Source organism: Gossypium raimondii, chromosome 12 (genome assembly GCF_025698545.1).
Source record: "Gossypium raimondii isolate GPD5lz chromosome 12, ASM2569854v1, whole genome shotgun sequence".
NCBI classification, from domain to species: Eukaryota; Viridiplantae; Streptophyta; class Magnoliopsida; order Malvales; family Malvaceae; genus Gossypium; species Gossypium raimondii.
This window is the reverse complement of record NC_068576.1, coordinates 9,954,366-9,981,340: the sequence shown is the minus strand read 5'-3', so window position 1 is coordinate 9,981,340 and position 26,975 is coordinate 9,954,366. Positions and strand designations below refer to the sequence as shown.

At 32.5% G+C, this 26,975-nt stretch overlaps 3 protein-coding genes and 1 long non-coding RNA gene across 6 annotated transcripts; 3 read left to right on the top strand and 1 right to left on the bottom strand.

Annotated features, from left to right (window-relative positions):
- The first annotated feature begins 4,029 nt into the window (after positions 1-4,029).
- LOC105763209 (aconitate hydratase, cytoplasmic) lies at positions 4,030-10,453 on the top strand. Of its 2 annotated transcripts, none has more exons than XM_012581339.2 (20): positions 4,030-4,214; positions 4,334-4,432; positions 4,659-4,819; positions 4,963-5,055; positions 5,187-5,372; positions 5,604-5,765; positions 5,990-6,134; positions 6,229-6,371; positions 6,450-6,506; positions 6,591-6,670; positions 6,791-6,866; positions 7,217-7,402; positions 7,857-7,924; positions 8,010-8,128; positions 8,216-8,337; positions 8,529-8,627; positions 8,713-9,192; positions 9,507-9,605; positions 9,783-10,025; positions 10,167-10,453. In XM_012581339.2, the coding sequence occupies exons 1-20, from the start codon at positions 4,211-4,213 to the stop codon at positions 10,239-10,241; spliced, it is 2,697 nt and encodes an 898-aa protein (XP_012436793.2). In that variant the 5' UTR covers positions 4,030-4,210; the 3' UTR covers positions 10,242-10,453. The 2 variants fall into 2 exon arrangements, with proteins under 2 accessions (XP_012436793.2, XP_012436792.2); XM_012581338.2 differs by having other exon boundaries at positions 4,328-4,432.
- A 1,252-nt stretch (positions 10,454-11,705) lies between these two features.
- Positions 11,706-14,573, bottom strand: LOC105763207 (probable prolyl 4-hydroxylase 10). Of its 2 annotated transcripts, none has more exons than XM_012581337.2 (8): positions 14,225-14,573; positions 14,039-14,123; positions 13,555-13,652; positions 13,362-13,459; positions 13,073-13,202; positions 12,778-12,965; positions 12,504-12,592; positions 11,706-12,242 (listed from the first exon to the last, which is right to left on the bottom strand). In XM_012581337.2, the coding sequence occupies exons 1-7, from the start codon at positions 14,419-14,421 to the stop codon at positions 12,519-12,521; spliced, it is 870 nt and encodes a 289-aa protein (XP_012436791.1). In that variant the 5' UTR covers positions 14,422-14,573; the 3' UTR covers positions 11,706-12,242; positions 12,504-12,518. The 2 variants fall into 2 exon arrangements, with proteins under 2 accessions (XP_012436791.1, XP_012436790.1); XM_012581336.2 differs by having other exon boundaries at positions 11,706-12,062.
- A 3,186-nt stretch (positions 14,574-17,759) lies between these two features.
- LOC128035418 (uncharacterized) lies at positions 17,760-19,953 on the top strand. Its single transcript, XR_008191911.1, has 3 exons — positions 17,760-17,818; positions 18,292-18,377; positions 19,868-19,953. It is a non-coding gene; the product is annotated as an uncharacterized LOC128035418 (long non-coding RNA).
- Positions 19,954-24,465: 4,512 nt separating this feature from the next.
- Positions 24,466-25,532, top strand: LOC105763205 (uncharacterized protein At1g76070). Its single transcript, XM_012581334.2, has one exon. The coding sequence runs from the start codon at positions 24,812-24,814 to the stop codon at positions 25,412-25,414; it is 603 nt and encodes a 200-aa protein (XP_012436788.1). The 5' UTR covers positions 24,466-24,811; the 3' UTR covers positions 25,415-25,532.
- The last annotated feature ends 1,443 nt before the right edge of the window (positions 25,533-26,975 follow it).

Below are 26,975 nucleotides of genomic sequence, written 5' to 3'. Positions count from 1 at the left end.
AATAACTAACTTAACTACCATCTATGGAACTAATAAAAACCAGAAATGAACATGAAAACAAGCTCTAAGGTATAAAGAAGAAGAACTAAATCCTAAAAGATGAAGAGAAAAATGTATAACTAGCTTATGTGAAGTCTCTTTCTCTCACAACCAATTTTGGTCTATTTTAGACTTTTTTTCTGACCAAACATTTTTGCCCAAAATGCCTCTTAACGTGTGTTTTTTTATTGGTGTTAAGGTTAGACAAAGTTTGCCATTAAAGTCAATTTTTGTCTTTTCTTGTTAGGGGTATCGCGATACCTATGGTCTAGTATCACAATACCCACGTCAGTCTTGACTTGGAGGGATCTTTGGGAGTTAGGTATCGTGATACCCATAGTTGGTATCGTGATACTACTATAGCTGGCATCGATCCTCTTCAATTCAGCACTGTTAGGGGTATCACGGCTTCTAGGCTCTGATATTGCAATACCCCCTTCTAAGTGATGTTTTCACTCACGTTCGGGCCTCCAATAACTCTCTACAACACTCAATCAACCATTAGATTCTCTATGTCTCATTTGGCCATTTCGAGTATCAAAAGTGGCATAAAATGCACTATTTCACTTATTAAGCCGAAGAATGAAAACTAAGTAAAAACAGGACAAACACGTATAAGTTACTCAAAAATAAGCTCTTTAAGCGTCATGGGGAGCCTAATTTGACACATCAAATTACAGCAAATCAGTGATACACCCTTTGCATTTAGCATGACCCTTGTCATATCTTCAATCATGCAATTATTTCTTTCTTTCAATAATGTTGTTTTGTTGTAATGCCTTTAGGGCAAATAACTCATGTCGGATGCCTAAATTGTCACAAAATTCATAGAATTCTTCATTCTTGAACTCTATTTTATGATTACTCTTGGTTCTAACTATCTTTCCAACCAATTGACTTTTCTCATTCATTAACTTCTCACGCAACTTCTTAAAGGCATTAAATGTGTTTGATTTCTCTTGAAGGAACTTCACCCAAGTGAACCTTGAATATTCATCTAATAAACTAGAACGTAGCATTTACCACTCATGGTTTTTGTTTGCATAGGCCCCGTCAAGTCCATGTGTTGTAGTTCAAGTGATCTAATTATTCTAACTAGTTGCAACTAATGGTGCAATTCACATTGTTGTTTTCCCTTCACAATTTCTCCATAAACTTTGGTAATAGCTTCCCTACCTTTGGCAACCCTTTAACAACATTATATCCCACAAGCCTTTAAAGTGTACATGACCTAACCTTTCATGCCATAGTTCAAGGTCTAAAGAGCTAACATGATTGCAAATCATAAGTTCAACCAAATTATAACAATTGTCGAATGCCCAATCTCACTCCATAACAAGCTCATTAGATTTTCTAGTTACCTTGTACCTTTTCTTTGTGAAGTTCACCAACATTCCTTAGTCACAAAGTTAATTATACTAATCAAGTTGGTTTTCAAACCTTCCACAAGGAACACGTTTTCAAGTTGTGGCATTCCTTTAACATTCAATACTCATTTCCCAATGATTCTTTCTTTTTTACCATCACCAAAGGTCATCCTGTCTTCATGATTCTCTTGAAATTCTTTAAGATAACTTCTATTCTCAATCATGTGCCTAGAACAACCATTATTGAAATATCATATATTCTCATAGTGGCCTTCAAAGATTTTTTGAGATATGCTTTAGTATCTCACCATTTATTAGACGAGTTATTTGAGATGTGGTAATTGGTTCCACACTGCATTATAAGGGGTTGCTTCCTTCGACTTTGGAGATTGATGAGTGCACTATTTTGTTCAAACAAGGAACTAATTTTTTTATTATAAAAAACTAGGAACTAATCTTGAGTGCTAAATAATTATTTTTTATTCCCACCATTTTTTTGTGTGAATATAACCTCATAAGTAGATTAGATTGTTATTGAGAAATGTACGGAATGAAATTATATCATATCATAAATTCATTCTCTAAATTGATGTAATGCAAATGTAGATTTGTGACTAAACTATATGCCAATATTGTGTCTGTTCTCTAAAATTTGCCTATTCTTATTTTTCTTCATTCATTACAATCTACTAATCGAATGAGTTTTAGCTCAGTTGGTATTAATATTATTATCTATGTAGGAAGATGTGAGTTTGAGTATTTCAAAACTTATTTATCTTTATATTAAAATATTGGGAAGAGATTATGGATAATTGTAAATATTTGTATAAAATGTAAGTAAAATTTTAAGGCTTACTCCTTTAGTTGCTGGGAACCGACTTTTACACAGTTTAAGACGTGAAGGTACAAGCAAGCTGTCATGTTTTGATGGGAAAATAACATAATGAAGAGATCATTATTGTTATTATTACCACCTTATATTAAATGCAAACTAATGGGCCTTGGCCTGACCCAGCTCATGTACTTTTTTTTTTTTAACCTCATTATTATATTAAATAAGTCCTCAAACTTTGTTAGTTTAATAAAATAAATTCTTGAACTTATATTGCATCCAAATAACCTAAGTAAGCCCTTAAATTTTGTTACTTTATTTAAATAAATCATTATACTTTTATTACGTCCAAATAAACCCTTAAAATTTAATTGGTACCCAAATCAACTTTACTCTTTGACGTATGTTTAACTAAGCCATTGTAGTATAAACGTAGGCTATTATTCCTTATATTGTATTTTCAAAATATTTAACGTTTAATAATTTCAAAATATTACTTCAAAAAATTTATTTCAAAAATATTAAAACACTAGTTAGTTTTGTAAAATTTTTAGTTCAACGTTTATTGACTTTAGAAGTAATATATAATTCTGAATGTATAAACAATTCAATCGATTGTCTATTAAAAGTTATATTTTAATATTATTTAATAATTTCATTTCATTTTTAATTAATTATGCTTACACGCCTCTATTTTTATTAATTTTTTTTGGTAGAAAAAACACAGCATAAAGCTATTACATCAGCCCATCCATATTAAATTGAATTAGAGCCATTACAATTAGCAATCAACACATCTTTTATCGAATCCGGCGGAGCTTCAAACAACTGGAACGAGGAGTTTCCTGTTGTCATGTGATTCACAACACCATTCTAATCCCTTGGAATATGATGAACTCTTACTTCACATTTCCTACGCAGCAACTATGTAGTAATCTTAATTCCACCAAACTACTATTGGAGCTTCCCCTCCTAAAATCAATTTAACCAAAAGTGTATTATCACATTCAACTTTGACATTTTTAAGCCTTTTCCCCGTATTATGAAAAGACCTTCCAGCATCGCTCTTATTTCAACTTTAAAAATTGATTCCTTGTCGAAGCTCATCACATATCCACATGACCAGTTTGCATTCGAATCCCTTTGAACTCCTCCAATGGATGTATGTTGCACACAGAGTGACACCTCTCCATCAGAATTAAGCTTTATCCATCTCATTTCTGGGGGAGACTAAACCGAAAGATGGAGCATGGAACATGAGAAAGTATAAAATGATTTTTAGTTATTAAAATGTCATGTTAAATGAAGATCAAAACTGAAAGTATAAAGTAAATAAAAATAAAAGAAAGAAGTATCAACTTCACTTGTACACAATATTAAATGTTAAAAATTTTAAATGTACAATACAAGGGAGAATGGCCTGTTTTTACCTAATGATGGATTAAAGAATTGATTGAGTGAGTAGCAATTAAATTTTCAAAGCTTATTTATAAAAATAGTTGGAAAAATAGAAGTACTTGAATTAAATTTGAAATTGTTGAGGAGGAGTTATTTTACCTGTGGCTATACCAGGAAAAAATACAGGGGTTTATTTAGATAAAGGGTCAAATCTAAGTATTTATTTAAATAAAGCAAAATGTTTAAGGGCTTAAATGAAAAAAGAAAGTGGCATTTGCCAAGTACAGATCAGAATAAATTGAATATGCAAACACGACAAAGCAGACCACTTCGTATTCCCACATATCCTAATTTTGCTTTGATTTTTTTCCTTAAGCCTTTTCGCTCTCCTTTTCAGCATTATCTTATATAAAATAATAAAAAAGGATTTTTAAAAAATCATTTTAAAGTGCTTGTGTTTGGTTGAGTTCACGGAGAACGAAGCCTCACCTACCCCTGCCTTCAACCCAAATCTCACATTCTCTTTTAGATCTCGCTTTGCTTTCATCAATCAATCGTTTATTGGCTGATTACCATGGGTATGTACGCTACTCGAATGATATCAGTTTCCTTTTTCTCATTCTTCTCTTGTTTTTTGCTACTTTTTTAGAGATACATACTCATCTAACTGGTTTTGGAACTTCAATTTTAGCTTCAGCAAATCCTTTCAATTCCATTTTGAAGACTTTGGAGAAGCCGCAGGGTGGTGAATTCGGCAAATACTATTCTTTACCTGCTCTCAATGATCCAAGGATCGGTTAGTTTCTTCTTTTAGATTTTAAACTTCGTTTGGTTGCCGATAAGAAGTAGGAAAGGGAATCAAGTTTGTAAAATGAATTAAATCTATGCGTTTTTTAAGCTAATCTGATATTATTCAAACCCAAGAAGCTCGCTTTTCACTTTTTTTTCGTGTTTCTTTATCTTCATTCAAACAAAGCCTGTTATCTTTTGGTTGATTTGAGATTTTGATGCTTATTGTGCAGATAAACTTCCTTACTCTATTAAAATACTTCTTGAATCCGCAATCCGTAACTGCGATGAGTTTCAAGTTAAGAGTAAGGATGTTGAGAAGATCATTGACTGGGAGAACACGTCTCCCAAACAAGTTGAGGTTCCGTTTAAGCCAGCTCGAGTGCTTCTTCAGGTCTGTTGGTTATCCGAAATTTTACCACGATGGTATTGTGTTAATGATAATGATGAGTTATTTTTAATGCTAACTTGCATTGCTAGGAATACTTGTTTTCTAATATTGTTCTCTGATTCATTTTTTTCTCTCTTTTTTTTCAGGATTTTACTGGTGTTCCTGCTGTTGTTGATCTCGCCTGCATGCGAGATGCTATGAACAAGCTTGGTGGTGATTCTAATAAAATAAATCCCTTGGTAAGTTATGCGCTTAGTTTTAGGGGTGCTATTGGACTAATCAAAGCAATGTTTAATTTTTTAAATTGTGATTTTGTAACCTGGAAAACTGTTCTAATCATTGGTTTATCATGAAATTATGATGTTTGCAGGTTCCTGTAGATCTTGTTATTGATCATTCAGTTCAGGTTGATGTGGCAAGGTCAGAAAATGCAGTGCAAGAAAACATGGAACTTGAATTCCAACGGAACAAAGAAAGATTTGCTTTCCTCAAGTGGGGTTCTAGTGCATTTGATAACATGCTTGTTGTCCCCCCCGGATCAGGAATTGTACATCAGGTAACAAGCATTTTTTATGCTACATTAAGAGATCATAATCAGTTCTTAATTGGCTGTAAATAAATAAATCAATGCTACTATTGTTGCAAATGATTTGTTATAGTGTTAAGGGGGAAAGGAATTTCATACTGCTACTGACAGGCTTTGTTTAGTAAGAAAACAGAATACAAGTGTTTACCGGCATTTTGTGTCCTTATTCCTTAAACAAGTTTCTCTATTCTTGGTTTACAGGTCAATTTAGAGTATCTTGGAAGAGTCGTTTTCAACACAAATGGCGTGCTTTACCCTGATAGCGTTGTTGGAACAGATTCTCATACAACTATGATTGATGGTTTGGGTGTTGCTGGCTGGGGAGTCGGTGGTATAGAAGCTGAAGCTGCCATGCTCGGCCAGGTTAATTACTTACTCCACTTATTAATAGGTTACGTATTACAAAAGGAGGGAAAGGAGGGGGAAGGAAGAAAAAGAAAATTTATGGAGCTCTTTATGTGGCTAAGAGTCCAATTAGCATTAATTAATTTCTTCTTTCTCTTAGTACATTGCTGAAAGCATGAACTTTAATTTCGATTAGTAAAACTCCTTAGTTAATGATTGTACACTTGCCTTTTTGCATGTAGCCCATGAGCATGGTCTTGCCAGGTGTTGTTGGATTTAAACTATTAGGAAAGTTGAGGGATGGTGTGACAGCTACCGATTTAGTGTTGACAGTTACTCAAATGCTGAGGAAGCATGGGGTTGTTGGCAAGTTTGTCGAATTCTATGGTATGGTCTTCAATACGAACACTGTGGTAACTTCTTCTTTGCTTCTTGTGCTACTTTTATCTAATCGTAAATGTATCCCTCTATCCTTATACAGGGGAAGGCATGAGTGAATTGTCATTAGCAGACCGTGCAACTATTGCCAACATGTCTCCTGAGTATGGTGCAACCATGGGGTTTTTCCCTGTGGATCATGTCACCCTGCAATATCTGCAATTGACTGGCAGGAGTGAGAAGACTGTAAGCCCCTTAGAAAAAAAACTTTGTTTCATTTGATGCTTCGACCTTTAGTTTACTGACTTATCTACAATCATGTAGATTGCAATGATAGAATCTTATTTACGGGCCAATAAGATGTTTGTAGACTACAGTGAGGTAAATATTCCTTACATTCTTTCTTCTATGATTAAAAAATTTTCAGCATACGGTTCCCAACTAAGAATTTGTTGCTAAACTCAGCCTCAGATTGAGAAAGTGTACTCTTCCTACCTGCAATTGAAACTTGAGGAAGTTGAACCCTGTATATCAGGGCCCAAGAGGTAAAGTTTTATTTTTTTGATATCTAGAAACTGCAATCTTCTCTAAAATGAAAAATCTTGTTCAATTTTTGGTATTCCTGTGATTAAGGTTTGTCTGAGTATCTGATTGCTCTATTGCAGGCCTCATGATCGAGTTCCTCTGAAAGAAATGAAAGCGGATTGGCAGGCATGCTTAGACAACAGGGTTGGATTTAAGGTATTATCTTTATAAATTTGGGAAGAGTGTGCTTCTTGGAACACTGAAGTGGTGATGGGGACATTTAAATGTTAAGATTACTATGTGCATATAAAGTAACACTCTTCAAATCTACTATTAAAGGTGGGATGATATTATTTGATTATTCTAAAACTTGAGTGTGATGCTTAGACACAAATGATGAATTCTTGAATAGTGTGGAAATGGTATATCATCTGATCATATAATAAGAACTGTCTGGTCCCTGAGTTTTCTCTTACTAAAAGAGGAGCTGAAAAAATTTGTTTAGTGCATCCTCCTCCTCTACTGTTCTCTTCCCCTGTTCATGTTCCCTGCATCTCTTGTTACAGGGATTTGCTATACCAAAGGAATCTCAGGATAAGGCTGCAAAGTTTTCATTTCATGGGACTCCAGCAGAATTGAGGCATGGAGATGTGGTTATAGCTGCTATTACTAGTTGCACAAATACTTCAAATCCTAGTGTGATGCTAGGAGCTGCTCTGGTGGCAAAGAAGGCCTGTGAATTAGGATTGGAGGTAGGCTTTCTCTGCTTTCCTTTATGTCTACATGTATGAATCTTTTCATCGTTGAAGTAATTGATAATGAGAAAATCAGAAGTGATAGATCAACTAGGTCAGATGGCCCTTGATTGCAGCAATGTTGATTCTTTGTTTATTGCCAATTAGATTGTCTGTTTCATATTTTTGAACATTGCCAGTATGAGCTACTCTTAAAATTGTAAAATTCAACCATTATTCTCTTGGAAGATTTCCAAGGATTATGTTATTAAAAGGTAGAAAATTCTCTTTTAGGTTAATCTCTTTAAAATAGCAAATTATTCGATGGAAAAATATGAATTTTTTGTTTTGCCTTAAAATGATATTTTGACCTAGAAGTTTCGAGGTAACTTTTTCTAGCCAGAATGTTTACATGGTACAATTATCGGAGCAATAAGCCTTGTTGCATATTTTTGGATCATTCCTTTAACAGGTCAAGCCATGGATCAAGACAAGTCTGGCTCCAGGTTCTGGGGTTGTAACCAAATACTTGCAGAAGAGGTACTTATTAAGCTGGAGGAGTATATTGTCCATATGATAAATGCTCTTCTTTATTTCATATTGCTAACTCAGTAATTCATTGCAGTGGCTTGCAGAAGTATTTGAATCAGTTAGGGTTTCATATAGTTGGATATGGATGCACTACATGTATTGGGAATTCCGGAGATATTGATGAATCTGTGGCATCTGCTATCTCTGAAAATGGTAAATTTTTTAACAAGAATATACTTGGTTATACTTGCATAAGAATGCTTGAAGCTGACATATTGGCTGTTTTCTACATGCGTCCAGATATGGTTGCTGCAGCTGTGTTGTCAGGAAACAGAAACTTTGAAGGACGTGTACACCCTTTGACAAGGGCTAACTATCTTGCTTCTCCTCCTCTTGTTGTTGCCTATGCTCTTGCTGGCACTGTATGTACCTTCATGTTATTATAATTGGATCTCCGTTCATGAATTTATGTTCTTGAAATTGAGTTGTATACCATCTATGATGTCTTCTTGTTATCATAATTTAGCCGCTTTATTTTTTAACCTCTTTCTTTATTCATTCACTTGTTTATTCTTAAGATCAAGAATATTTCTCAATAGACACAATGTTGCAGGTAGATATTAATTTTGAGACAGAACCCATTGGTACAGGGAAAGATGGAAAAAAGATCTTTTTCAGGGATATTTGGCCTTCTAGTGAAGAAGTGGCTAATGTGAGCTACTGGGCCTGCTTACCCTTATTCCTAGGCTTAAAATATCAGGGACTAATACTGTTTTCCATTGTTGTTCTGTCCTCAGGTTGTTCAATCAAGTGTGCTGCCTGATATGTTTAAAGCTACATATGAAGCAATCACCAAAGGAAATCCCATGTGGAATCAGTTATCTGTACCCTCTGGTAGCCTTTATGCGTGGAGCCCAACATCAACTTACATCCATGAGCCACCCTACTTTAAGGACATGACCATGTCACCTCCAGGTCCACATGGAGTGAAGGATGCCTACTGCTTGCTTAACTTTGGAGATAGTATCACAACTGATCACATCTCCCCTGCTGGTAGCATCCACAAAGATAGCCCTGCAGCCAAATTTCTACTGGAGCATGGGGTAGATAGAAGAGATTTCAACTCTTATGGAAGTCGGCGTGGTAATGATGAAATTATGGCCAGGGGTACTTTTGCAAATATCCGACTTGTGAACAAACTATTGAAAGGAGAAGTTGGGCCTAAAACAATTCATATCCCCACTGGAGAGAAACTATCTGTGTATGATGCTGCCATGGTAAATTTCTAATCTTAATTCAGCATATGTTTCACATATTATGACTTACCAGTAAAATATAACCTCTGCATTATGATCTATCTGAGGACGTCATATTTATTTGTATGACTAGCATTCATCTCATTGTTTTTAGCAGAAAAGAGCATTTACCTCATCGTGCTTGAGGGTTCTATTAACTATTAAGTTAATGCTTTTATATTATAGAAATCATCGTGCTGAAGTTTCATTTAAATATTTTTATTAGTTGTTGAGCTTCTCCACGTAAAGTGGATTTTTATAAGTGAATTGTAACAGAATTAAATTTTATTTAACAGAGGTACAAGACTGCAGGACAGGATACCATAATTTTGGCAGGTGCTGAATACGGGAGTGGAAGTTCTCGAGACTGGGCTGCAAAAGGTCCAATGTTATTGGTGCGTTACTGGTTTGACTAACAAGAATGCACCATTCGATGGTGCTTGTTTATATATATACATATCTTGTTGTTTCCTGAACCACTGCTGGTTTGAGCGACAAATTGTAGATCTGGCTCCTCTATTTCTATGCAGTTTGCGCTCTCCTAATAATGCCATTAATGATGATGTACTCAGGGTGTAAAAGCAGTCATTGCCAAGAGTTTTGAGCGAATTCACCGTAGTAATTTGGTGGGCATGGGCATCATTCCCCTATGTTTCAAGTCTGGAGAGGATGCTGACACTCTTGGATTGACTGGCCATGAGCGCTACACAATTGATCTTCCAAGCTGTGTGAGCGAAATTCGACCTGGCCAAGACGTGACAGTGGCTACAGATAGTGGCAGGTCATTCACCTGCACTGTACGATTTGATACAGAGGTACGTACTCATATGAAAACAATTTTGTCATTTCTTGGCTTTTGTTAAAGGCTGAAGGAGCTTTGCTCCATCCTTGAATAATCAAATTTCTTTCCCACTGATTCACTGAAGGAAGCATTGGTTACTTGAACTAAAATGCAGGTGGAACTGGCATATTTCAACCACGGAGGCATTCTGCAGTATGTCATCAGGAACTTGATCGGCGCAAAACAATGATTAGGCTGTGTAGTGTATGGTTGCGGAGTTTGACGAAATATTTCATAACCGTGGTTGCTGCACATTTAAATGGGGTTTGTGAACTGAAACTATTAAGTTTGCAGCAAAAGTTTAAATTGAATAAAAAAATTGGAAACAGAGGTGGGTTGGGATTGAAGGCAAGGCAATGCCAGTTTCAGATAATAGAAAATGCAGACATGAATTTTGTTAAACCAGGATGTGCTGATTACATTAGATGATGACCAATTCATGGATATATATATATATATATATATATATATATATATAATATTGGCATGTCTTTTATCCTTTCATCTTTCACTGTAACGTGTTGTTATGGAATTAATGGTTTCCCACAAAGGTAAGCTATGTGAGTACGTCTCGATTGAGGTTGGGCAGTCCTGTCTACGTGAGGATGTGGTATGCGTATGGTATTAATGTCATTGTTATTATTACCTACCAATCAACCCAGGCCACCCCTCTTTCCTGTGCCCTGTCACTAACGGCTGCAGATTTTAAAGTTGAAAACGGCGTCGTTACCAAGAAGCTAAGAAACAGAGTTAAGTGGGGTTCATAATATGGTCGCATTAGGTCAGCAGGATTGAACCTCGACTGTCTCTTTCAATTCAGGATGTATTTTACGTTGATTTTTTAAGCTGTCAGAATGATAAAAGATCAAATCAAGCCAATCAAAAATAAAACTTGTGTAACATTTCAATGTTATAAAACAAGGCTTTTAGTTTCACCAGGCTTTTTAAATGGAAACATTGTTCAGAAAAGCCTAGATCAACTGATGAAATCTAGTAAATTGAAAATTAGTGCCATTTTTTTATCATATATTGTAAAATTGCGATTTTAACCAAAAAAAACAAATATGTTAATTTTTTCCCAAATGATAAAAGTTAGACACGTTGATCTCAATTTTTTTATTGAATGACATGCCATCAAATCGGCCTTTTTACACATATTATAAAAATACTGATTAATTACTTAAATAATATGAAACGAACCGTGCATGATTAAATTGACATCAAATTGTCAGCTGTCATCAATTGTGATAACTTGGGCTTCCCTTTGGCTGAAAATTAAAAAAAAAAATCAAATTACTGTTTTTTAATATATTTTCATAAACAATTTGGAACTCATATTATTTTGATAAATAATTATGACTTTATAATATTTAGTAAAAACTCCATTAAATCAAACTCATATTTTTATTAATTATCTAATATATGTAATGTTTAGATTTACTATAATTGAAATTGCCAATTGAACCGATAACCAAAAATCTGCAGCGATTCAATGAATTCAATCTCTTAAATCTTATCGCTTTCAAAGCAAATCTCTTAATCTTATCTGATTTTATAATCATTGAATGAGATTACTGTAAGAAGTGTTACCATTTGATGCCGTGATTTGCAAGAAATGGAAGTTTCAAGGAGGGCACACAGGGCATAGAAAATGTGAAAGGAATCTGATTTTGTCTATATCACTAGTTTCCTTATTCTCATTAATAGTCATTATACTCATCCGTCCTTGTGCATTATTACACTTTGAATGCATAGTGGTAGTAAAATATTAAATCGCTTTACTGAGGTAAAAAATGGAACAGAAACAAATTAAAAAAGATAAGGAACACAAACAAGGTTGGAGCATGAATCCAAGTAAGCATGATAACACACCACTGCGACTACACAAAAAATGAAGAGAGGAAAGGGCCAAGCACTGCCCCATCCTTGAAACACAATGGTCCCTGGAGCTCTTACTTTAACTTTCCAGCGTACACTCAAGATAGTAAGAAATCCAAGTCAGTTCTGTCAACTATGAACCAAAAAAAGAAGGATTTAAGATTATGTATGAAGATCATTTACAGGCAAGGCTAGCATGAATACCCTCATGAAAGTTGTGTCAAGAACAATGGGAGATTGAGGGGCAAATGCAGGAATAGGGGTTTCTGTTCCCTTTCTCTTAACAAAGAAGAAATCAGGTCCCTTCAGCAATCTGTTCCGACAGGTCAACTCTTATTCATTTTAAAATCATCTAGATATACCATTTCATGAACCTACTTCTTGTTTAATGCAGAGTCATGCTCAATTTAAGATGCATACCAATATAGCATATGGTATAAATTAATATTCATAATCATCAGCCTAACTTAAGGGGTCTAGATCAGTATGGGCGAAACCGTACCGGTTGGCATACAGCTTTTTCTTTTGGTATATTTGTAATTTTGATAAGTGAAATACTAGATAGAAAAGTTACCTGTATAACGGTTGTTTAAACCTTGTACTCATTGACACGCATCCATTTTGTAGACGACCACTTATTTCCTCTAATCACAGGGCAGCCTCCTGGATAACTTAAAATAGTAAGTTATAAATTATCCTAGAAAATAAAAGAAGAGAAAGTAGGGGGAAGATTTGATATTAACTTGTGATAAATTAAGTAATGCAACAAGACAGATGAGGGACATGAGTCATGTCATTCAAGAATTAAAGGACCCTTGGCAGCAATTTAATTTGTGACTAGAACTAACCATGCAGGCTTGAAAGATCCAGAGTTGCGTCAGGCTTCATGCTCCAAAAAAGTAATGCATCACCCATCTTTGGTCTCACAGAAAGTCCTCCCTTTCCACATTCAGATAATTCATTCCACCAAGGCACAGCACTGATGTTCCCCTTTGCTGAAGGAAACACTGTCTCTCCTCCTTCTTCAACATCTGAGCTGTAAAACGGTTAAAGAAAGTAGAAAAAGAGCAAATGTGAACTTCCACACAATGCACTAGGATAATAAAACACAGGAAAGGTATGTTATATGTTCATGGTACTTACAGGTACATAAGGACAGTAGCTATGCGCTGGCCCCCGTTCCTAGTATTGACCTCATCCTTGAAGTAGTCATAGTGAGGCTCATATTTTTGGCCAACTTCATAGTGGAGAACTTGAAGTCCTTCCCCATGCTCTGCATATTATTGCGTTGCCATGAGTAACTTTACAACCATGGATAGCATAAAGAAAGAAACTGATCTAAAGCAGACCCTAAGGAAGAAATTACACTAGTAAAGGCATTAAAAACAATTGTGACTGATAAATTCGGATAGATTCAGATACTAGTACAGACCAACTGGTATGAAGGTAAAATCCGCAATCCTTTTCTCAATGCTCTTAATAATCTTATCACGTCCTCTAGGTAGAAATGTTCCAGAACTTGTACGTACCCTGCACGCAAACATCCATGACATCTAATATAATAGAAGAGTTAAAGAAGAAACAAAAACAAAACTATATACCAAATCACAGTAATAATTACATACCTACTATCTTCACTCTTCCCGGTTTTACTATCAACAACTTTTGATTTTTTCATATGAGGCTTGGCAAGATCGATCAGGTATTCACATTCCTCCATGGACTGCCAATTTTTTTTACAACTAGAAGTTAGTTTAGGTTTAGCTAAAAGATACATGTTAAAAGTATGAACTTTATCTACCCACCCTTTCACCTTGGATTAACACAGGGATCCCCCAAATTACTAAGAATATTTAAGATGCATTTCTTTATACATAATTCCCATTGCATTTTCAGTTTCAAGTACTAGAATACAAGAAGTGTCTCTAAGCTTGAAATTCGAAATAAAATATCTCAAAAGGCTAATGGCTTACAAAAAAAAAAAAAAAAGATCGCTTGCTTCACAAGTAGTGTCAATCGCAATACCGTTTCGGTTAGAGTTAAATATAAAATTGAAGAGGAACAAAGAAAATAAGTGAAATATCCATCCAAAAATTTTGAGAAACTGACCAAGAAATTATGGTAGATAAAAGCTCTAGGCTCCCAAGAGATGGCTTCAACCCACTGTTCTCCTCTGTCTTCATCAACATAACTTCTGGCAATTCAAAAAAGAAAAAGAAAAAATGGCTTCAAAACAACCGCGGTTATTATCAGATCGCCTTCCAACACAACCAAAATTTTCAAAAGAAAACTAACCTGTCGACGACATTATGCACAATGGAGCTCAAATCGTTGGGCTTAGGAGAATTTCGGGAGTCACCGCTAGGAATGTAAAAGATTCCGAGGCCCAAAAGAATCAAAATGAGGAAGGTAAAGATGACAAGCATGGCTAGAAACATGATTGAGGATGAGGATTTCCGAGGCGGAAGGCGGGAAGACCTGGGCTTAGCCATTAGTGCTGAAAACTGGGGAGATCGAGACCTGGAATTGCTTCGACTGGGTGTTTAATAACTGAGTCCAGTTGCGAGTTATGTCTTTAACATTCTATGTTTGCTTTGAGGTTGGTTGGTTTATAGACTCTGTATAATTGTCATTCTGAAACTGCTCTCCTATTCCTTCTTAAATTGCTTTTCCATATATATCCTTCTCTCCCTTCATGTTTTCTTATTGGTAAAACTACTTAAAGGTCCCTTTTATTATACCAATCTTATCGAATTAGTCCTTTTATTATCATAAAGAATCAAATTAAATTAACTTTTAGGGTAAACTCCAAAAATAGTTACTTTTGTTTTCCTCAAATTATATTTTAGTCACTTATGTTTGAAATGTTACGTTTTAGTCACTTAGATTATTGTTTTGTTACGAAGTACTCACTCTACCATTAAGCTCTGTTATCTCTCTAATAGCTATCCTACGTGGCAGTCTTAATGGGTTTTAAATGCCAACTTGGATGTCCTACATGGCAATCCAAATTAAATTTATTTAATTAAAAACCTATTTTCATCCTAGCAACTAGACATCCAAGTTGGCATTTAAAACCCATTTGGATTGCCACGTAGGACTGTCGTTAGGGAGGTAACAGAGTTTAGCGGTAGAGTGACCACTTTGTAACAAAACGATAATGTAAGTGACTAAAACGTAACATTTCAAACATAAGTGACTAAAATAAAATCTGAGACAAACAAAAATAATTATTTTTATAGTTTACCCTAATTTTAATAAAGTTAACACATACCATTTAAAATATTATATTTATTACTCATTTACTCTGTTAAAAGTTAATGTGAACTAAATATTTGTATTATATTTTGCTTAGTATCCCTAAGATTTTGTTAGTTTATTTATTTTTATAATGATAACACAGCTCAAATTTTCAAACTCCATTTGGCATGATCAAAACTAGCAGGGACTCCTTTCACTCTCCTTTTATAGGAGTAATATTCTAAAAATATATTGTGGATTCATTTGAAATTTGGTTAAATTAAATTTTGTAAAAATTTTAAATTACCCCTGTATCATGATCTTATAATAGTGCAAAATTATATGGCTAAAATGCTAAATAAGTCCCCTGAAAATAATTTAAAAAATTAATTAAGCCTAAGGTCGAAAAGTGTATCCTATTAAGCCCTTTGAATCATGATTTGTATCCAATTGATCCCTTTGAATTTATTTTTCCATTAAAGCCCTTCACAGGTCGTTACGTGCTAATGTGGTACCTAAGGTGGCAAGCTAATATGGAAAATTGATGACATGATAAGTTGGAATGGAAAAATGATATGTAGGGCTTAATTAAATTTTTATTATTTTGTGAGGACTTAATTAATTTTTTATTATTTTACTAGGGCTTAATTGATTATTTCATCTTAATTTAAAAAATAAAATTATAAAAAAATATTGAAACATCATTAAGTATTATAAAATATAAAAAATTAGAAATTATTTAAAATTATAAATAAAATAGAAAATTATCAAAATTACAAAATTTATTAAAATTAATAAATGTTTATAAAATAAAAAATTTCTTAAAATTGTATTAAAAATATAAAAAAAAGTTTATTAATTTTGTTGGTTCGGAATTATTGGTTTGGGTATTAAGGAAATGAGGAGATTAAAGTGTGATGATGGTTGTAGTTGTGTAGACGGTTAAGTGAGAGGTTTGAGTGACGATAACAAGCTCAGTGCTTAATGACTTAAGGTGAGCGATGGGTAGAGGTATTCATAGGTTACTCCAGTATACTGTTCAAAAAATAAAAACTATGTAAATTTTAAATTAATATTTTACATATCTTATAATTAAATTTAAATAAAATATTTTATCAATTTTTAAAAATAATGAAACAAACCATTTCGACAAGCCAAGTCTAGTTGGGCTTAGACTTGAAAAAGTTTTTTAAAATTGGTCTAAGCTCAACCTACCCCACAAACACATCTAATAATGGGTAATGTTTTAATTGAGAAAGAATGATGCAAAAGAAGTTGATAAGGAGGTTAAGGTATGATGTACAATAATGTGTGAGAAAAAACAAAAAGGTGTAGTAATGTATCACCCTATACTCAACCCGGTTATTAGGTCCAAGCTACAGGATACCACATCCGTTGCCAGAAAATTTACAATCAATTATACATCATACAACCATTTACACATGCAAATAAGTATATTATGCATTCATACTATGCTACATAATCATTTCTGAGTCTCATACAAGCTTACAAAAGCTCTTTTTCTAACTTGAAGTCGAATTAAGGACAAATTGTAAAGTTTTTAGACTTGCGGGTTGACGCCGCGACATCATCAGTTACTGAGTTACGTCGCGACTTCAGACACCTTAACGTCACAACGTCACTCATTGTCGATCTATGTCACAATGTTGAGGACTCGTGCTCATGATGTTGCATCTATTTTGGCAAAGAACACATTGGCATATTTTTCATGCTTCCTAACAAACACTTATATACTTCTATAACATCATTCCATGTCCATCTACACCAATCCAAACATATGAACATTTGAAACCAAGCATTTAATATAACATACAACACATGATCATCATTTAAACTCATCCAAGTCATTTATCAATCTAGTCATATCAAGCTACCTCATTTCAAGTTCACATACATTTTACCTATGCAAATTGAAAATAAAAAAACTTATATGGTCTTAACATGAATCGAAACAAACCATAAACTAAACTAGATTTCATTCTTAACATTCAAACATACCATTTTCAAACCATTCATTAACTTATCTTGCCCAACTACTTCACTTTGCAACCTTTAACATACCAAACTCATGTAAGTTTAAGATCATCGCACATACTTACATCAAACATGACCAAAACCATGTGTCAAATAAGTTTTATGTCAAGCTTTGTAACAACCCGATTTTGACCCTAATCGGAATAATGGTTTCGGGACCACAAATTATAGTCAAAAAATATTTTAATATTATTTTTAATGTTTATTATATGTTAAGTTATAGGTGTGAAAAATTCGTGTGGAAATTTAATCGTTTGAAGGTTCAATTCGATGAAAAGGGTTTAATCGCGTAAAATAAAAGTTAGAGGTTAAATTTTAAAAGCACCTATTTGTTGTTGTCTTTTTAAGTGGGAGGTCTAAAGATGTAATTAGACCAAGATTTAGTTAGTGGGTGGTATATGACAACATTGTCCATAATATATATGTTATAAGTATTTATTATAATAAGGTTAATTTAGTAAAATATTAAATTATATCTTATAATTAAAATAAGTAAAGAAATCATAAGACATTTTCATCTCTTTGGCCGAATAAGGAAACTTTGGGAATTTATTCATGGCTTTCTAGGGTTCGGCATTTCTATTGTTGATTAAGGTTAGTTCTTTGTTCGATTTTTGATTATTTTTACGTTTTTGAGATCGTTGTTTCGAATACTATCCGACCCATGTTTGAATTTTTAATTTTGATGAATATTTGAGTTGTGCCATTGATGAACATTTGTGTTATGTGATGTTTGATGATGAATAATGAAAGATATATTTTAGATTAATATGTTTTGTATTGGAAGTTTTGGTGAAATTGAGTAGTTAGAGTTAAATTGTGAAAATAAATTTTTGAGGGACTAAAATACGAAATAAATGAAATGCATGGACTTGTATGAGTATAATGAAGATTCGGCCTAACCTTAGTATAGTAAAAATTTGAATGTTTTGTGTTTTGTATAAATTTGGACTAAATTGTGAAAAATGTAAAATGTTAGGGGCAAATTTGTAATTTTCCAATTTATGTGTTTTTGGATTAAATTGAAGTTATTAATATTTAAACTAGCTCATTTTGAATATGTTTAGATCAAGAACCAAAGAAATCGGAGCTTGATCGGGGAAAAACCAAAATTTTTGACTAATTATCCGATTTCAATTTTTCACTGTCCGAGGTAAGTCTATTAGCTATTTAATGTTATTAAATCGATATATAGGTATGTAAATGTATTGGATTTTGTTGAACTTTATTTTAAAAGCATATTGATTGAAATAAAATAAAGTATGAATGATATACATGTATTATTAAAGTTCGAATATACATATATATGTATATACGTGTATAAACCTTTGGGATTAATTTAAGACATGTAATTCATGAGTATATATGTAGTATTGAATAGGTATGTTTACGTGTGAGTTGAAAATATATGTATATGCTATATTTGATTGGATATGTTTACATACATGAATAGGTACTTAATCCGAATTTAGGTAGGATATATGTAAGATATTATGAAATGCGATGAAGCAAGTATATGCAAATATGTTCTTGAAATGAATTTAGGTAAGGAACTTATATATGTTTAAGAAAGTTTCGATTATGTGAATTTATTCATGCGAAAGTTCTTGAATGGAAATGAATATATGAGGTTGTTAGTTTGAACGACTAATATAAAGTGATCGAATGTAATTCGGACTTATTGTCTAGCGTGCTTGATGTTTGGTGATATAATTCGACTCATTGTCTAGCGGGCTTAATGCCGGTGAAATTATTCGGACCATAAGTCTAGCAGGCTAAAAGCCGGTGTATTAAATCAGGTTTTACAACCTAGCAGGCTAAATGCCGGTGATTATATTACTGGATTCAATATATTGAATATGTACGTGATATGTAAATAATATGTATATTTGAAGATCAAGTATATATATTTGATAAATAAGTTTGATGAGCGATAAATACTTGTTATTATATTTGGAGAGTATATATATATATTTATATATATATATACACGTTTATTGCACTTGTTATATATGAAATTATATATATTTGGTTATATGCATTTAGTAAATTTATATATGCATTTGATATATGTTTTAAGGAATATGTTTGTACTGTGTTATATATATATATATATATATATATATATATATATATATTGGTAAATGTGATTATATCTGAATATATTTATTTGATGTATATGTATATTCATTTGGTTATGATAATTTGTTTGGTGCAAATACATAAGCATTCGGTTATTCATAATTGAAATGTATATAGATTAAGTTTTAAATTATGAAAATTTTGTATGCATATGATTATATACAAATAATATGTAATGCATTCGTAAGTAGGACTTTTGATTGAATGCATATATATATATATATATATATATATAAAATTGGTGGTGTACATATTGTTTGTATTTATATATGAGTTTAGTGATTTGTATTTTGTGAATTCATATGTTTGATTATAAATAAGGGATTATGAATAGCAAATATTCAAAAGACAATATATATGTGATTTTTTTTTAAATTCAATAGATATACCAAGAACTTGTTTAATTGTTTTTTTTTAATTCTTTATATAATTTGTTAAGCTTTAGATTTACTAAGCTTTAATAGCTTACTGTGTGTGTTTTTGTTTACCTCTGTTTTATAGATTTTGGAGTCGCGTTACGAGCTCGGGGATCATCAGCATAGTCTATCATAATATATAAATAGCCATGGGAAAATAGTTTAATTTACATGCTTGTGATCGGTTTGGTTTAAAAATGGCTTGTTCATGATCATTTTGTTTAAATTGGGTTTTATGTGTTTTTGAATGTGTGCTTTGTTTAGTAATGCCTCGTAACTCTAATCCGGCGACAGACGCGGGTCGGGGTGTTACAAGCTTAACATACAAGTTCAACCACAACCACAATTACCACATAAATTATCCACTCAAAAATGATCATTTGCACAACAATGTGCCCTTATATACATTTCATAATACTTGAACTCAAAATGAACATAACTCTACATGTTCAACGATAGTGTGATGTCCACAAAGATCCCACTTTGAGAGTTCTGCAAGTTGATTATCTACAATAAGGGAAAACAATTAGAGTAGGCATACATGTGCTGAGTAAGTTCGAATGGAAAATAATATGCTTACCTTGATCATACACAAGCATGTTAGCTACCATAGTTTTGGCATAAATTTGGCTAGGACATGGCACTTAGAATAACAACAAGGTAGGCATAAATATTCATGCACATTAGACATTATAAGAAAAGCTCAAATCATAACCAATTTATATCACTTTCACGTAACTCATCTCAATGTCATATTCTATCATCAATTCATAAGATCATGCTAATTTCACCTAATTCATTTCAATGTCATATTCAATTATCAAATTATAAGTTTATACCAATTTCACATTATTCATTTCAATGCCATATCAGATTGTTTTATCGAATCCATTTTCATTACATTTTCAAGTTTTCAATTTCAATTATAATGTTTCACCCGATGGAACCCTAATAAGACGAACTTGGATACATGGGTGAACTACACCACACTAGATAGCTCGTAAGAGCTTAAACTACACTACACAAAGGCACCGAAGTGCAAAACCTGTAGGCATCAAATGCATATTCATATGCTAATACATCCCTCCACCATACCAAAGTCTCCGTAGAGACGTATAATACTTAATGATCCGCAACAAATACTGGATCTCGATACAACCTGTAATAATCTTTGTACACTCACATATCTCGTACAAACACGCATATGACCCTATTAACATGGCTATCGTATCCTTAACATTTTACTAAGTTCACATGGGCATCAATTATACATATATGTATTACCATTCCCTGTAAACAATTATTTTCACATGTTTATACCCTGTAATTATCCGCATTTACATATCACACCCTATAAATGATCACACTTTCGTTTCCATACCCTACAATCATTCAAATTTTCATAGTTATACCTTACACTATCTCATAATAGTCAATTATCACATAATATTTCAATTCAATCTATTACTAGCCATATATGCCAAATTCACTAGTATTTCAAATTATACTCAAACAAATATATATAACAAATTAAACACAAGCATACATATCACGCAAGATCAAATAGTAAGTTCCATATGATCTTACCTTTTCAAAATACAAAACGAGTGGATCACTTAGGGACTAATTTGTAATTTTGATTTTCCTTATTAGCTCTACTTTGATCCAAATCTTGATCTATATAAATATTTTGTTTAACAAACCAATAACAAACATTATTACACATATTATGAGATGCATTATCCTAATAAATCTATTTTTATTTTTCCCACAGACTTCATATTTTATTCAATTTAGTCCCTAAACTCGGGATAGGCATAACTTTCAATTCCTAGCTTGGATTAAAATCCAATTTCACATATTCTCATTAGGGACCTTATATTTTCTATTTCTAACATAATTCCATGAAAGGTTTTAGATTTATTCAATTTGATCCCTAATGTAATAAAGTCAACAAACAAGCTACATTAACTTTACAATCTAAATCTTTTCATAATCTAAACTTAAAATCTATCAATTTCAAGCCTAATTCATCAATTAATCAACAATGACAGCTTTTTAAAACTTTAACTGTTTATCAAATTGGTATATGGACTAGCTAAATCAAACTCTCATGACCATAAATCCATAAAAATTATAAGAAAATGACTTGAATTACTCACCTAATTAAATGGTTGGATGCATAAGGGTTTGAAAGCATTCTCTTTGGTTTTTTTATCTTATTTGGACAATAGAAAATGAAATGAAGAAGATGATACTTACACATCCTATAACTTAGTTTATATACTTTAATTATACTTTAATTAACCCAACTTAATTATCTTAATTAAGCTTTAATCATGCTAATTTTATGCTAATCACCCCAAGTGGATTTTCACATTGTCATCCACTAACTTATACTTAAGAATGATTTAATTTCATTTTGGACCTTTGTTTAATTACTATTTAAGCCCTTAAGTCTTTTGTTAATTAAAACTTAGTGATCGGACTTTTACAATTTAGTCTCTGAGCTTCAATTGACTAATTATTCTGCAAAACTACTCGACCATTCTTCAATATATTTTTATATTAACTCTATAAATATTCTTATTTTATATTTACGGACTCGATTTACGAAAATGAGATTTTGAAACCACATTTTTCGATACAATTGAAAATCTGATCGTTACAAGTAATTTTATTTTATAATATTTGAATAATTTTAAAAAATTTTATATATTTTCTAAAAAATTTATAACATTTAAAATTTTTCTATAATATTTCACTATTTTTATAATTTATATATTTTAAAAATAGATTTTTTATAATTTTAATAACTTTTTTATTTAAATTGTCAATTAAGCCCTTGCAAAATAAAAAAAAATCAATTAAGCCTTCCATATTATCTTTTTTCATGTCGTCACCATGTCAGCTTTCCACCTCAACTGCCACATCAACACTTAACGGCCCATCAGAAATTTTGATGGAAAAATGAATTCAAAGGGCTCAATTGGGTACAAATCATAATTCAAAGGTTTAATTAATTTTAAATTATTTCCCAAGGACTTATTTAGCATTTTAACTAATTAATATTTAACCCTTTTAAAATTCTCAATAATTGTAAAATTTATAACGGTAAATTTGATAACATTTTCTTTTCTCGCTGACTACACTTCAGTTTATGCATCATTCATGACTATTACGGTGAAAATGATTTATAATATTTGAAAATTATCTATAAACTATATAAATGGAAGATTCAAAGGACCTTTCTTTTATTGACACATGGCATCTCATGGTGCTCCCTTTCTTTTTCTTTATATTATAGATTAGTGGCTAAGTTTCAATTTGATCCCTCTATTATGATTATATTTTAACTTAATCCTTATACTTTAATTTCTAAGTAATTTGATCTCTATATTTTTATAATATTATTAATTAGTCCTAATAGTTAATATTGCTAACTTTCTACTAAAATATTACACGGTTATATATAATTTGAATGTCTTTAGAATCTTAGAGGTGATGAGTGACTTCCTATTTCTTTTGAGTTTTCCTTTTTTTCTTCCTTACATTATAAGATAATGGTTAATTTTTAATTTAGGCTCTTATACTATGTTGAAACTTGAGATTTAATATATATATATATATATATGTTTTAATTTTCTATATAATTTGGTTTATTCTATTTTATAATGCCATTACTTAGTCTAAATAATTAATATTGTTAATCATTTCAATCAAATGTTGACGTCAATTTTTTTAAGAACACTACAACAGCAAAATTATTTTATAATGGCGAATTCTAATTATCAAGACAAATATTCCAAACTATCAAATCAAATACTTAAAATTTTGTAATTAAAACTAAAACACATGAAAATACTAAGTAACGGTGAAAGAATAAAAAGATAGATCCTAAAATTTGAAGAATCAAAATTGCAAAATCCCTTAATTTAACTAAAAAAAAATTTATCAACTCACTAAAATATAATAATTTTATATGCGGATAAGTCTAATTCTAATCCTAAAATGTGTATTTAGATGTTAAAATTCGGACAAATTGGCCCTAATGAATTAAAGCATATTTTCATGTTAATGTAATCTTCTTCAATTATTACTTTCAATATCTCTATAAAACGAAATTATATAACTCAAGATATAGTCAAAAAGTGAAGCACGATCTCTAAACAGGTCAAAATTTAAACTTTAACTAAAATTTATATAACATATTAATAAAAAGTAATTCTCAAAGAAATGTTATATTCCGTTAAGAGATCATGTTCTATCAAATTAAATTTCTTAGAAAGTAAAATATTTCCAATTTCCATCATACCAAATGTCATCTTAATATATAAGAAAAATTATTTGATATGTTATACTAGTGTCCAATGAAATTTAAAACTCCATACACACAATTCAGACAATGACATGTTATATGATAAACTAAAAACATAATATATATATATATATATATATAAAAGAATGAGATAAATGAAAATTCTTTAATTTCGTTTATATATATTTTTAAAAAAAATATGCGCTGTTAATATACCAAATTCCACTCCTAGCTTGTCCCTACTGGTCCGACTCTCCTTCTAGACTTTCATCTCCTTTACGTGTTCAGCTCTTACATCTTGCATGGGAGAGCATCTCAAAGTATAAATCCCAATACCCTAGCTCGCTCACCTTCAATCTAAACTCTTTCTCTTCCTCTCGAGAGAATATTGTGTGCATGCCGAGTCTATCACTAAAATAGCATCACATTTTTCAAGTTGTTTGTAGTGGTATACTTGAATGAATAAAACAGACATTTTTTTATTAAACATTATTATTTTTACTGAAGATTATTAAATTTCAATGGAGCAGCTAATTGCATCATCTAAAAAAGGTCAATGATCGTCGGCCGTCCGTGAGAGTGACTTGGTAAGACGTATGCAAAGTTGTGGCCGGCAAGCAAGTTTGTTTTAAGCCATCGTTTATTCATTCTCTCTCACCATTTTCTACATCAACAATTAGACCCTGTGTTGCAGCGTCTGATCTGGGGATCATGGACAAACTGGTGGTGAAAGTGAAACAGAGGAAGATACTGTCCTTTCTGCCTAAACTTGTATCATCACCAGCTGTACTCACTTTCCAAGTCAGCCCACCAATAAGCCCTGTTGGCAAAGGGTCTTCTTCCTCAGCTCCGACCATCGTATCCTTGATTCCCAAGGGAGCTCCAAGGAAGTCTAGGAATGGGAGCTTTGATGCACGTGAGCCTGCCTCCCCAAAAGTTTCGTGCATCGGCCAGATCAAGCGCAACAAAAAGAAAAAACAAGCTGCCAGCAAATCTAAGCTACCCTCACCTCCACCGCAAGTAACATGTGCAGAACAAGTGAAGGGGAAACAGGCATCAAAAGTGACAAAGCATGGTCATAAGATTGCGGAAGGTGCAAGAGTTCCTTCCCTTGGGCAGACGAAGCAATTTTCAAGCCCACGTGGCACCTTATCAGATTTTGATTGGGAGACTTGTGATCAAGCAGCTGGCTTCGTCACCAATCCTTTGTACGAGGAAAAGGTGGTTGCCAATGTAAATGGAGTTAAGGAATCAAGAAATACAAAGTTGTGGAGTAGAAGAACCTCGACACGTCTAACTCCACTTCAATTGTAGTAACTCCATCACTGTCTGCATTGCTATGTAGTAAATAGAACCCTTTTTTCTTACATTTCATAATTAATGTCATGTTACAAATTTCTAAACAATTAACTCAATTGAGTATTCATTAGTATTTCATTAAATATAAATATTCAAATCTCATTAATAGTCTTATTTAATGAGCGATATCTAAGTATTGCTTTTAACACTCAATCAAAATAATTTAGTTGTCTCTCCCCTTCTCACTTAAACTTTTCCTTATTAAAAAGAAAAAAAATCAAAAACAGAAGGGAATTCTGGGACGTGCTTAAAGCACAATCCCATGATTCCATACCAATCAAAATGTCACCTGCCAACCCAAATTAGGTTGATGGTGATGGTGATGCAAGCTAAGCTGGGAAAGAATATTTGGTTTCAATTTTCCAACTGTATACAAAAGAGGATTTAGAGGAAATCCAAAAGTGGAAGCTTGGATGCACGTAAAGATCAAAACCCTAAACCCGAAGGCTTCTTTTCATAGATTATTTAAGGAAGACTTGGTTGAGTTGTCCATCAAAAACAATTAACAAAATGCAAGTTGTAGATGCGGCCGATAGTCTATGGGTAATAGGGGTGGGTATGACCCGACCCCAAAAAACAGATACGGTCAGTGTCAGAGTAGATGGGAGCGGTGGTTGGGGCGTGGCCGGGTAGGTAGGCAGTAGGCACCTCTCTATATCATTACTTAATACGTTTACACGCTGCCTAAGGTCCACTGAAGGGGCATCCCAAGGCCCAATTTCTTGTTACTTTTATAAATTAGGATGCAAACTTTTTACTTAATTTTTTTAACAATTTTTTTAACAATTTTAATTATATATTTTTTTTAAATATAATATCTAAATAGAAAGATAATATATTTCAGCATATTCGAACTCAAGTATTCTTATATTCACAATAATATCCATACCAATCGAACTAAGACTCAATCATATATTTTAATTTTTAAACCTCATATTTTCTTAAAAATTTGTATAAAAATTATATTGCAAATATGTCTTTTGATACCATGGTTTTATTTTATTTTGTCAAAAGTAGTACATCTTCTAGTATCAATAAGTACGAGGATACCTGATCTGTTAACTATTATCCAAATAATTGGAAAGGGTAAAAAGATTTTTTTTTTCAAAAAGAAAAGAATATTCAAAATAAAAAAATTGAATAATTTACCTATAAAGGTCCATATCCAAGATATTTACGGAAATGGGCTAATTTCTACATTATTTATCGGAAAGGGCTGATTTTGGCAAAACGCGTCAACGTATGAGCGTTTTAGGGTGAAACTTCAGCAAAATGCGCCCCTAGAGGAGCGATTTTGCCATGTCAGCACAAAACGCGCTAACGTGGACGCGCTTTGCTGACGTGGCAAAATCTCGCCCCTAGGGGCGCGTTTTGCTCCGTGTTTTTTCTAGGTTATGGCTTTTTGCATGTTTAGTCTCAAGGGTTTTTTGGTTTAGGGTTTTTAGGGTTAGGATTTTGTTAAAATAATTTAGGGTTGGATTTGTAAAGTTTAGGATTTTGTTAAAATAATTTAGGG

Bases quoted from the DNA above. Each gene is read 5' to 3' on its own strand.
- LOC105763209 (XM_012581338.2), top strand. The intron at 4,820-4,962 runs GTCTGTTGGTTA...CTTTTTTTTCAG, and splicing joins CAGCTCGAGTGCTTCTTCAG to GATTTTACTGGTGTTCCTGC. The intron at 10,026-10,166 runs GTACGTACTCAT...ACTAAAATGCAG, and splicing joins CTGTACGATTTGATACAGAG to GTGGAACTGGCATATTTCAA.
- LOC105763207 (XM_012581337.2), bottom strand. From the start codon at position 14,421: ATGGCTAAGCCCAGGTCTTCCCGCCTTCCGCCTCGGAAATCCTCATCC. The intron at 14,124-14,224 runs GTTAGTTTTCTT...TTGAATTGCCAG, and splicing joins GTGCATAATGTCGTCGACAG to AAGTTATGTTGATGAAGACA. The intron at 13,460-13,554 runs GTATGTAATTAT...GTTTGCGTGCAG, and splicing joins GGGAAGAGTGAAGATAGTAG to GGTACGTACAAGTTCTGGAA.
- LOC105763205 (XM_012581334.2), top strand. From the start codon at position 24,812: ATGGACAAACTGGTGGTGAAAGTGAAACAGAGGAAGATACTGTCCTTT.